General features: G+C 37.8%; 1 protein-coding gene and 1 long non-coding RNA gene across 2 annotated transcripts; both read right to left on the bottom strand.

Moving 5' to 3' along the window:
- Positions 1-917: 917 nt before the first annotated feature.
- Positions 918-12,596, bottom strand: LOC105033298 (WD-40 repeat-containing protein MSI4). The gene is made up of 15 exons (XM_010908065.4): positions 12,339-12,596; positions 11,816-11,879; positions 10,286-10,372; positions 9,772-9,834; positions 9,224-9,289; positions 9,038-9,112; positions 8,720-8,795; positions 7,812-8,028; positions 7,566-7,647; positions 5,258-5,331; positions 4,885-4,996; positions 4,698-4,772; positions 3,616-3,695; positions 1,526-1,625; positions 918-1,218 (listed from the first exon to the last, which is right to left on the bottom strand). The coding sequence occupies exons 1-15, from the start codon at positions 12,464-12,466 to the stop codon at positions 1,117-1,119; spliced, it is 1,401 nt and encodes a 466-aa protein (XP_010906367.1). The 5' UTR covers positions 12,467-12,596; the 3' UTR covers positions 918-1,116.
- On the bottom strand, positions 6,364-6,936 carry LOC140855886 (uncharacterized). Its single transcript, XR_012139308.1, has 3 exons — positions 6,798-6,936; positions 6,579-6,689; positions 6,364-6,499 (listed from the first exon to the last, which is right to left on the bottom strand). It is a non-coding gene; the product is annotated as an uncharacterized lncRNA (long non-coding RNA).
- Positions 12,597-12,859: the final 263 nt, after the last annotated feature.

Here is a 12,859-nt window from a genome sequence, read left to right as displayed (position 1 = left end):
TTCAACAATACCTCAGCTAACCACTTCAATAGAAAATCGCATGGCATACTACGCCATCCGATAAATTCATAAATAATTTTTAAAATAAAAATATTTTAAAAATTAAATTTTAAAAAAATAATATCTTTTTAAAAAAATTTTCTGAATGCATAGATTCAAGCTGACGCCAGACGTTGATAACAACAAATCAAATATTTCAAAAGGGCTATACCCAACCGAGGGGAAGGAGAAAGAGTGATGCAAGGAGCGGACCGGGAGAAGGGGGCGAAGGGGGGGTGTTCGAGGTGGGGGAGCTAAAATACAGAATGCGTTGAGCCCCAATATAAATTATGACGGGTGCCAATCGCGCACTGATGATCACATAAATTATGACGGGTGCCAATCACGCACTGATGATCACCACTCGATTCAAGCATCAATCACTCGCTAATGATCCCCACTCAAACTCATGAAAGCTAAGGATTGATGCCAAACATGATAGGATCAATGGTGTCAGTGAAGCCTCACCACCAATCTATGAACAACATCCAGTGAACCAAGCAGTGATTAGTAGTAGATAATCTATCGCTTTTTCCTTGGTGCAAGGTGACAGAATTCAGTTAAGGGACTTCCCCCCGGCTCACTTTAATTACATAAGAGCAACAATAACAGAACACAAAGAGGAAGTCCCACGTACAAACCATGGCAAGGTAAGAGAAACTTGGTTATTCAGGTAAAGAATGTCATGCATCATGTTTTGGTGGGAAAACTTCCCCCAGGTTCTTCTTAATCGTATAAGAGCTGATGTTCTGAGTTCACAAAAGGGAAAATAATCTCCAGAATGTAACACCCATATTCCTAACCAGCAAACAAAGCACAATACCGGATACATCACAGTGGGCACTGAATAGGAGAGGGTATTCCTGCAACCAACCAGAGAGAGATAAATCCAGCAATTTGCACTGCCATAAATTAGTATTTAAGTTACAGACGTAGCAAATTCACTCGCTCACGATCCCGTTTCTTTTAGAAAGTTTCCACGACAAAGTTTACCAATGTCTACAAGAAACTAGCATTCTAACAAATGTAAGAGCCAAGGCAGGTCGTAGCGGTTATAACTTCGAAATATCTGAACATTTACGACTTTGGTGTGCACGTCAAAATGTGGGATTTGAAATTTTCCAGCTCAGCCAGAACCTCCGCTTCTGGCCTATATAACAAGTCACTCATGCGCCATATCTGCATTGACCAAGACATACCATAACACTATTGCCATAAGAAAGAAAGATATTCTAAATAAAAATACTTAATCACATTAAAATTCTGCAGTTTTGAATGAAATTGAGGGTAATATTAGATCCACAACAAAGATCTATGATTTCATAATAATTCAGTGTCTATAACATGGAACCTTAACTTGATTACGTCTTTACAGATGAATCATTTGCTTTATTAGTTAAGAAAAAGGATATCACCGATCAGAGGCAAATTAATTTCAATATTAAGATATCTGGAAGGAGGGAAAAAGAAAATCAAAATAAATTACCTGTAGCGTACCACCACCACCAGTACTCTCACCATCGTCAGAGACACTAACAATGGTCCACGGGTCACAAGCATTCCAGTGGAAATCTACGACTTTATCTCTGCATATGCAAAAGGTAAACACAATTATATGTAGCTCTTAATGAACCAAATTATAAGTTACATTTTTTATGTTTTCACTCATAGTTACATCAAGCATTATAAGGAGCCATCATAACATTTCTTCCTAAATTCCAACAGAAACCCTTTTAGTCTCTGGATACTCTTTCCTGCCCTTAAGAAAACTTTAAGCACCCTATTCACTATTTACCTCAGAGGGGCAAAGATTGGCTTTTGCAAAACATGATCACACGGAACCATCTTATTTTATCCACTATACAGGGTAGAGGTTAAATGGTTTCCTCCATTAAAGCCACGGTATTATAGTCCAAGTCTAAAATTCAAAGCCAAACTTTGTATTCCTTTTGAGAATTCATGGAAGTGGATTTTTAGCAACTCCCATTTTACATATCCCTAGTTTTTGATATCATCACCTCCATAACGCTTGAGCTCTAGCATCAAAAACAAGAAATACTCATAGATCCCTGAGTAGTTCACCGGGTAATTTTCAATGAACAGTATACCACATCCCCCCCCAAAAAAAAAGAAAGTTGAACAAGTGTTAACTAATTGAACATTCTACAGGGACGGAATGGTACTTGCCGGCAATAGCCAAGGCAATAAGATGGCAATGAGAATGGTGATGCAATGATGGTTGGCATCACGATGACAAGATTATGGTAATGAAAATCATGGAAGGACCATGGGGAACTGAGGAACTAAAGCACAAAAGCATTATTATTTGCTTGTAGAACTATGGGCCAAAAAAAAAAAAAAAACAATGTCAAGGAATGTGGGATATTTGTTTGAAGTCAAGGAATGTGGTACACCAAAAGGTACATTGAAGATTTGAGGGGAAAAAAAGAGGAAAAAAAAAAGCTCTCATCCTGCTTAAACTATAATTGAGCATTAGTCCAAAAGGCAAGCTAACTAATAAACCATTGCAAAAGAAAGCAAAAAACAAGGTAAACCAAACTGCAGCTTTTGAGAGAGAGGAGGGGGAAGAGCTTATACAACTCCCACTGTAACTTTAGCACTATTTCAAAAAGCAAGCTAAATAAACCATTTCAAATGGAAAAAAGAACAGAAGCCGAACCAAACTGGCAATTTTAAAGAGGAGGGTCAAATACACTCCTATGGATAACTATTATGATAAATAAACATCTTGCGACTCTTATATCAATGTACAGATGCATGCATATAGACAGACAAATATATGTACCATCACATAGATGAATTTGTAACAGTGCAAGTTTCTGTGGGCTTTGAGCAGAGTAAGCTAAAATGCAATTTTGTTGGGAGGATATAATAGCCCAAAAGCTATCACAGCAAATACACAAAGGGACATTCTATATGCGTACACCACTCATTATGCTCTATAAGCTAAATTGCCTCAAAAGGATGACAGAATTTCTGACGATTTCTTATACATGTATTAAGTGCTTTTAGAAATGGGCATTTTAATTCTTCAATCTTTGATTTTGAAATGTAATAAAACCCACAAAATTTCACTGGATTGCAGGTCCTTGATTTATAAGGACCCACCACGCAATTCAGTATCAAAGCTCTCCAACTGATTCTACATCTTTTTCCCACTTGATACAAAGAAGCCTTCAATAAATAATAGATGTTGTAAATAATGATCAAAATGAGGATTTTGATTTTGCAGACTGATCATAAATGCATGCATATATGTACATACACATTTACAGAAGAGAGGGAGTGAGCGAGTGAACGAGTGAGAGAGAGAGAGAGAGAGATGCACACTGATGTGCCCATCTTAGAGTTCAGATCATATATCAATCAAATGCCTTATCTTGATTCTAGCAATTTACCTTTTGTCCAGGAAGCCAAATCATATTTAGCAAGTTGCTTACAGTGACTAGCATATGTAACAGAACAGGTTGGCTTCAGAGTTTGAACGCATACAGTTCTCAACCGCCCCACACAAGCTTCATAAATTCATGCCATACAAAATGGATAAACACATACCTATGCCCTGCATGTTGAAAGAATAATCCAGGAGGCGAATTGGGCATCCTTGTTCCACCACGTTCCTTCTTCTTGCCAACCTAAAACAGAATAGCTAATGAGACTGCACTAATAATGCAGTTTAATAGCAATAAAATATGGATAATTCCAATACACCATGTTTGACACCACTCAAACACACTACTCCAAGGTCGGTAGTCATTATATATTCATATGCCGAATTATTCCTATGCTCTCTCTTCAATACCCACTGAAATTTACACGCACATATTATTCAGAATAGACCATGGAAATAGCACAGATTTTAGAAATGGAAAGAAAAGTGGTACAGCCAAAGGGTGAAGGCATACAACAATACCATGTGATCATAATATTATACTAGATTTCAGTCTAGAATAGGAGAAAGGCAAATAAGGAATGATAAACAACGCCCCTAAGCCACTTTAAGTGACATTTTAAATAGGTTCAAGCTATCCAAGTTGCAACAAATTTTGGTATGTGCACTGTTACTTGGACACATGACAGGGTTGTTAAGTGTCCAAGTGTTTAGAAGAATATGACATGGGAATGTTTTAAAAATCTGACATGGCAACACATCTGTATCTTAGATGTTTGCATAATATGCATTAATGGTATGAAATTGTATCTTAGATGTTTGCATAATATGCATCAATGGTATGAAATTTTATCTTAGATGTTTGCATAATATGCATTAATGGTATGAAATTTTATGCAGTATCCGGAATGTCCAAGTGTCTGGCACTTAAGAAACCCCAAAATTTGGAGTGGTCAGGAAATATAGTATATTACTCCCACTCCCACCGGAGGACAATCCAAAGCTTCACCTGCTCACAGTGTTGAACTTGATGTTTCAAAGCAGAAATTATTCAAATGTGAACCTGAGGGAATGGAATGGAAGGTCCCATGAATTATTGTCCTAACACTTTTCCTGATACAACTTGATAACAAGGTTACCATGTTATAACGAAAAGTGAATGAGCATATAATATTTGAGCCAGAAACTTCGTAAAAATTTAGCCACGTGAGACTTCCTTAATTTGAAATTCATATGAACTCAATACCTTCTCATGATCCCAAACATTGAGGAAGCCATCCTCTGCAGCACTTCCAAAAACTGATGATCTGTCGGGAGACCACTGAAACAACAATAAAAAGACATGACAATTAAGTAATAAGATAACGCTCGATGCAAATGATAGTGCAATAAACATATAAAAGAAGTATTTACAGAAGTGGATAAAAACATGCCTGGACACAAAGAACAGCAGCTTTGTGACCTTCAAACTTATATACTGGTGTTCCAACTCCACCAGAAGTTAGGTTCCGGCGATCAAACATACGAACAGAATTATCAGCAGATCTGAGCAAAATGCAATTGCAATAACAATAATAGCAAATTGGGATCACAGAAATGATAAAGGATTGGTCAAACTTTGCTGAAAACTTAGCATGAAACATCAAAGCCTGTTTAATAACATTACAGTGTTCTTTTAGAAAGAAAAAGGTGTGTTGAACTACAACATGATGCATTATCACTAGCACATGTGCCCATTAACAAAGTCTAAATGACACTGGAATGAGTATTATTTAAATAGAAAAAGGGATGCAGCTAAACAGATACCCAGTTAAAATAAGATTTTCATCATGTGGATTCCAATCGACACAGTGAAGATCAGCATTGTGAGCTTTTTCAACCTGTCGAAAAAAGATAAGCTTGCCATATAAGCTGAAGCTATTGACACCCAAAAAAGTATGTCAAGGAAAGAAATATATATAGATAAATTGGAAAATAAATTGAGCATGATTTCTATAAAACTACAAGGCAGGATCATGGAAAACTTATTTAACTAAAATATACCAAAGCAGAGTGATTGGTGGAATGCAAAATTAGAGGGAAGGTGGGATGTGATCAATGAAAGGGTAAAGACACTTAACAAAAAGGTTTGGAAAACAACAAATAGATAGATAGGTAGCGAGACACAGAGAGGATAGCATGGTGTTCGGGTCAAAGAAAAGGGGCTAGATAGTTGAGAGATCATGAAAAAAAAAAAAAAAAGCTAGGGAAGTCAACAAGATGGCACGCATCCCAAAAAAGAGGATAGCCAACCATAACAAAGAGGTTAGACTATCATTATTGCTGGATATATCCATTATGAACTCAATAACCCCATAATATATCATCATGTACCAATGTAAAATGATTAGCACATATTAGTTATACATGTGTGGAATAATCAAAGCTTAACCTAGTCGATACCCTATTCCATTTGGACATCTTCATATCCATTCATGCTCGAGGATTGCAAACTTCAAGCCAAGTCTGGTATTGTTGGATACAATATTAACAGGGCATAATACATGACATGGAGGTTGTGAGACATCCTAGTGCCAAGGTAAGTAAGACTATACATGAACACCTTTGAACAAACACAAGCACAAGCACACACCGTTCATGCATGTCCCCACTCCACAAAAAGAAAAAAAGGGGAAAAATACTCATGCATGGTCACGGACACAAATGCATCCACGTCCCCACTCCACAAAAGAACAAAATGGGAAAAAATACACATGAATGGTCACAGACACAAATGCATCCACATCCCCACTCCACAAAAGAACAAAAAGGGGAAAAAAAAAAGACATGCATGGTCACAGACACATCTGTCCACACACAAATACCTAAAAGCATAGGCACACAACATGAGTGCATGCCCCAAAAAAACACATGTAGCCTTGGGCACAGACGCACATGATGCATCATCTATGCACATCCACCAAAACCCTCAAAACTGAAAAGTTAGCCGCCAAAATCATCAAAGCTGAAATTCATTTCACCAACTTAAACTGAGCTTTTGAGCTGTCTCTGAAACAGTTGAATAAATAAGCATGATTAGTAAGGTCTGGTTGCATTAATTCATTTAGTTAGAGTCGGACATGCCCACCTGTAGTTTTTCATTTCATCAACGAACAAAGGGAGCCATCATAAAGAATAAGCTCCACCAGGCTTGAGCTACCTTATCCTAGACAAGCTTGCCTAACCATAGCATCCGTACCTGTTCCATCAAATATTGAACTGTTCACTTTCTCAGAATCTGATACACGTCCTTGTCCCAGCAACCTTTTGTTAACTCAAGAGGCTGCACCCTGCAGCTGTAACTCACCATCTATATTACATGGACTCAAATTCATGTGTTGGGTGGGGTGCATGCGTAAGCTTTGGTTCCATTCGATATCTATGAACTTATTCCAAAACAACCATGTCCAAGTATCATACTGATGTCCATGCCAAAATGTCGATGCAGGCACTTAGGCTGAATCAAAGCATCTGAGTAAAATAGCTCACCCGTATGAAAAACTTTTGAACATCAAAATTATATAAAGACAACACAATTTGAGAAAGGTAATAAACAACCCTCACTCAATGCACTTAAAAAGGGCAAAAAAGGCTTGTTCATCTAGCCAGCCAATCTTAAAAGTTTGAGCCACTACTGACAATTCATATAATACAAACTTAAACATGGAAATTATTGAGAATAAACAAAGAATGAGCTACAGCATAATGGCAAAGAATTTTTGAAGATTCATGTCAAAAAAGATGATCTCTAAAGATTAATGAAATCACGCTTCTCCCCCATAGTTAAGCTAGCAAAATTCTCAGCACCCAACAATTAGGATTGCTTTGACATAAGTAACCCAAATTAAAAATGCTGCTAAAAAAAATGTTGGATTTGCAATAGATACATTAGTGAATATATAAGTTGCAATTAACCAGCAAACAACATGGATCAATAGACCCCTCAAAGATTCAACAACCGTGTAAATAACTGATATATTTACTCTAAAATTTGCAAATCCATCAGAAACAAAATAAGCTTCTCTATAAACATGTGAATTTTCATGATAATTACTAAGGGAAATAAGAAAACTACCTTGATGGCTGGGCTAGTACCAGCCCGGGCATCCCACAGAATGAGGCAGGCATCATCACCTACACTACAGAATTCCTGTGCACTTCATAACAGTTGCGGAAAAATGTTAATATTGAAAGAACAGATCGAAACACCACAGCAAATCACAAGATTCCATGCTTGTGGTGCAGCTAATAGTACAATAAGGTGAAAAAATCACAGCATTATATGATATCTGCCAGTTATAAAATTTAACAACTAGCGTACCTAGAAGGGCAGAATTGCACATCTTCAACAGTATCCTCATGCCCCTGATACACACCTCGTGGCCCAACTGTAGGACTGTCTGAGCTTTTCTCATGACCAGCTTTTGCAGGCTGCTTACCACTTGAGGTTGCTGGTGTTGCAGGGGATTTAGCAGCTGACTCTGCTAAAGTGGAGATATGATCTTGTATGCTCCACAGAACAACCAATTTGTCCTTCCCTACAATTAGTTAATCATGGTTACAGTAACATGCAAAGGAAAGATACAGGAAATCTTCAGTTCAATGCTAAAATCTGCAAAAGAATCAATGCACCAACCATAAGAATCTATACATCTTGACTGAGAGACACTTCCATTTTGGGTTGCTAAATAAATTCCATATAAGGTCAAAGTCTCGGAAGTTATCATGATAAACATAAAGAAGCGACCATGTGGATGGATTTGATGCATCAATTATGCAATAATGTTGTTTCACCAAGGAAAATTTGTTCAAAGATCAGTTCTGCAGTATTAGTAAAGCAAACAGAAACAATACACAAATACTGGAGTACTGTTAACCATGCAGGACAATCGCATACTTTTACAAAAAGCCAACACTTCCACTCCATGAGTAAAATATAGGATGGAAGGAGTAAAACTGGAGTATTGTTAACTAAGCGAGACAATGGCATACTTTCACAGAAAGACAACAGCTTCACTCCATCAGTAAATATAGGATGGAAGGATTGGTGCAACAAGGTTAACTTCCTATGAAAAATTACCATGACTATCAAAAGCAACAGATACAAGAAGCCTCTATACCTACAAAGAGAGATGAGCTACAGCAAGAAGTGTATATGCATGTATGAGCTACAGCAAGAAGTGTATATGCATGTATCATTAATTATTCTTTTTTTTTAAGAAATCAAACCTCCAGAGAGTACACAAGGATCTGAAGGACACATGGCAAGTGCAAATTCTGCATTTTCTTGATGTCCTGTTAATACCTGCAGGGCAGAAACTTGATGGTAAGTTGCAGTTATGTTTTGGTAGTTGAAAAGGATAAATACTCCAACGTCAAAATCTAAATATCTAATGTTTCCTGTTAAATCTTCATGCAAGTTGCCCATGTGTTTTTTCCCTCAGCATGGAAATCATGTTAAATATATCCACTGCCAACTATATTCTTCTTCAGTGCCATAATTTAGCATTAAGAAAAGCATAATCAAGTAGCTGATTGACAACAGACCAAATCTGGATGAGAGTCAGCAGCTCCTAAAACAGCATGACGATTAGGCTGCGCCTCAACATCCCATATAAGTACCTGCAGTAAAATTCAACATTTCACAATAGAATCAGGTTTTGTACCTTCAAAAATAAAAATGGAGCGCAAACTTGATATATACAACTACCAGAAAGATAATTGAAGACATACATCAGGACTGTCAGTATGTGTTGCCACTATCTTGCTGTTCTGAGGAAGCTCTCTAATTCTGTTAACCTGCATGATGTTCAGACATTTGTAGCACATGAAAAGTTTTGAAGTCCATAAAATCTTGCATAGGGAATTCATCAGATCCCCTCAGTAAAATACATCAAAGAATCTGGATCCAAGTGATATGTGGAGTTACAGATAATGCCCCTCAACAACTTCCTCTATTAATCAATACCTAACCTGCCTCCCTTAAAGGTTTACAAGAGCCAGCAAACCTTCAGCAATGGAAACCTTTTACTTAGAATTGACTGGCCAAGGAGTAGGAAGGACTAATTTGCAAACTCACTATCATAACTTGAAAATGCTTCGGATGATTTAGGCACAACCCTAGACAAATTAACATCATCAATTTTTTTCTGACATCATGATCATCATTTGGTTAGACATAATGCCAATAATCTTCAGATCTGATTGAATACACACTAATTTTGAAGAGATACATGAAGGTTGAAAGAAAATACAAGTTGCAATAAATGAACACTTTGTACCTCCCCAGGATGGATGATAGTTTTGAACTTTTTAACAAAGGGAGAGCGAGCTTCTTCATTAAACTGCAACCATAAAAGCATTTTATTTATCACAAAAAAAATCTAATAAGTCCAAATGCAAAATTAAGTCCATGTTATATTTTATCCTGCATGTAGTCCTAGTATAACGTAAAAAACAGGAGGATAAGCCTAATGAAATTTATGATCATCCTTACAACTTAAGAAATAGAGATAGAAATTATTTGCTCATTAACTAGAATACAGAAGCGCATAAATTCTACAAGATATGTGTGCAACTAAAAAGTTTCAATCTGCCTAGTTGGACGTGATTTGAGCAGTAAAGACATACCAGTGCATTAGCCAAAAAAAAAAAAAAAGGTTATTCCAGTAAAGATTAAAGATGTTCATTAACTACAGAATAAGAATAGCTCAGAGTCGCAGGCACCATACTGGCCGACTCAAGCAATGTAAAAAAAAAAAAGGCACTAGAACCATCAGTTCATGACCACTTAACCTGGGAGATATGCTCTGCAGCCGCAACCCTTGGTTTGACAACTTCACAATTTGCTATAACAAGAGTATTAGGAACGCTGCCATCAGTCTGGGAGAAAAAAGAGTGAACAAGAGATCAAAGGACAAATCTGCATTAACAATTTGTCCCTAAAAAATATTTGCTCAACAGAAACAATGTGTTTGTGCAATGTTGAGCACAACAAAACATGAAAGTATGAATAAGGAATAAGCCATCACTTGTTCAGAAAAATCTCACACAATCATTTGTTATCAATCAAGATGATAATTTGCCACCTTTAAAACATATTTGATATTATGTAACAATGGTAAAAGTTAAACATGGAAACATCATCTCCGCATGTGGGGGTAAGACAGTGTACATCTAACCCTCCCTGGACCCCATTATAGCCAGAGTCTCGTGGACTAACACCCTTTATTAGCAGTACCAGCACCTGGTACAATGGGGAAAATAAAAAAGAAACCTAAGTGAACTATCTAGGAAAATAAGAATTTTAGCATTTAAACTAATGTGTGAAAAAAATACACCTAGTCCATGTAAGGATGATAGACAAATTATACCATAAATATACAAATTTTATGCTATATTTGGTTTCTAGAAATGAAAAGAATCAGAATGGGAATCAATATGGAGCAGCAATGGAAGACAAGGAATCCTGCAGACTCACAACCCAAAAGTAGTTTGGCTGAAGGACCAATCCAGGCTAATAAATCCATGTCGCATCCCTTTTATTAATCAATACAGTACTATGACCATCTCCTCCATCTAACATCATGGCACCCTGATCATGGACTAGCTCCTACTCAAGAGGGTAGGCCATCGCCCAAGTCCTACTTAACCTTGTCATCCCCTAATGAGGGTTCCACATGACTAATAGGGCTATGATGCAAGTCAAGCCTAGATCCAGTACCAGCTATTGTGGAATCAACCCAAAAAACTTAAGCTGTTGGGTGGAGGATTGGCCCAAACCATACACGTATGTGGCACCCCTTTTATTAGTTGATGTGGGAAAAGGAGAGTAACTCAGTTCCACTATTTAAATTTAGCTACTTATAAATCAGAATAATCAATTTCATATTAATTTTAAGTTAGAGCACCATTCTGCTCCAGATAAATAATCAATTATTCTTGCATCACATGCACATGAATTGTCAACATGATCAAACTTAACCCATCATACCCTCATGCTACATGTACTGCAATTTAGTCCATGAAAAATGCAGTTGAAGAACACACACAATCAGGCCTATGCACATTAAGTTTCAACATGATCAAACTTAACCCATCATACCCTCATGCAACATGTACTGTAATTTAGTCCACGAAAAATTCAGTTAAAGAACAAACATAGTCAGGCCTATTGAAACCCCTTTTTTAGGGAAAACAAGAGGGGAAAAAAAAAGTATAAGTATCGCCCAAGCAGAAAGATGGGAGCAATATACACCATTGCAGAGCACAAAGCAATGAAAATTCTACAGTTTTACCCGTTTCAGTAAATCTACGGCCACTTACCTGCTCAGAAAGATATAGGCGTTGACGATTCTTGTATGTTGCCTGCTCGAGCTGCGGACCCCACCTGTTCCAAGAAAACGAAAAAAACGTCAGGAAATCAAGAATTCATGTGTGGCAAGGCTTACACTTCAAAAATCGAAAGACAACAACATCCAAAACCTCTCACTAGCTGGATCAAACCCCAAAACCTCGAGGAACATGAAATGATGGCTCCTCTTCGTTACTAATCTTTTCCCTACAAATAGGGAACTTCTTTCCTGACAATGCCGGGTACGCCTCACAACCGTAGAATGCGGAACGTGCACAAAAACCCTAGAACGCAAGAGAAGGACTAAAACCCTAGAATGCGAAACCCCCCTCCTGAGATATCTTTCACAGAAACCCTAGCCAAGAACCAGTGATAGAAGACGAGAAACGAGGAGGAAAAAGAGGAGAGAAGACGAAGAAAAGCGAGAAAGAGAGAAGAGTTTTGGGGGGAGGGAAAAGAAATATAAAAAAATAGATAATGATCAAGAATACGAACCGGCAGGAGAGGGAGGGCCAGACGAGGTTGTGGTTAGCAAGCCAGTCGTAGAGGACAGGGACGAGGGACTTCCACTGGGTGTACCGGTCGTCCACCGATGACTGGACCGCCTTGCCTCTCTCCCTCATCTTTCTCTCTCTTTTACCCTACCCGAACGCTGCGGAAATGAAGCCCTCGGGCTAGCGCTGCTCGTGTCGCCAGCCCAGCGAGGACCAGGAAGAGAGAGAAACAGGTCGGGCGACGGGTCCGTCCCGCAGATGGTAAAGTATGTTGGCACGCGCAGAGTCGTGGGCTGGACTGAGCTGCCGGTTTGCTGCTAACCAGCTACAGGATGTGGGACCTTGGAGCGTTAAGGTTGGACCTTTTTTTTTTTACATAAATAAATAAATAAATAAATTTAGATAATTCTTTTATTACAAAAAAATAAAAATAAAAATTAGATGATTTCTATTATTACAAAAAAGAAAATCCGAAAAAATAGCTATCGGTCCGGATGATGCTGTCTTAGCTGGCTTAGTCAC

Source organism: Elaeis guineensis, chromosome 2, assembly GCF_000442705.2.
Source record: "Elaeis guineensis isolate ETL-2024a chromosome 2, EG11, whole genome shotgun sequence".
Classification (NCBI taxonomy): Eukaryota; Viridiplantae; Streptophyta; class Magnoliopsida; order Arecales; family Arecaceae; genus Elaeis; species Elaeis guineensis.
The sequence above is the reverse complement of the archived record's forward strand: the minus strand, read 5'-3'. Positions and strand labels throughout refer to the sequence as shown.

What these genes read in the sequence shown, in the direction of transcription:
- LOC105033298 (XM_010908065.4), bottom strand. Translation starts at nt 12,466, where the DNA reads ATGAGGGAGAGAGGCAAGGCGGTCCAGTCATCGGTGGACGACCGGTAC. An exon ending in GCCTATATCTTTCTGAGCAG is followed by an intron (nt 10,373 to 11,815) that starts GTAAGTGGCCGT and finishes TTTTTCTCCCAG; the next exon opens with ACTGATGGCAGCGTTCCTAA. An exon ending in CTGCTGTTCTTTGTGTCCAG is followed by an intron (nt 4,773 to 4,884) that starts GCATGTTTTTAT and finishes TTGTTGTTTCAG; the next exon opens with TGGTCTCCCGACAGATCATC.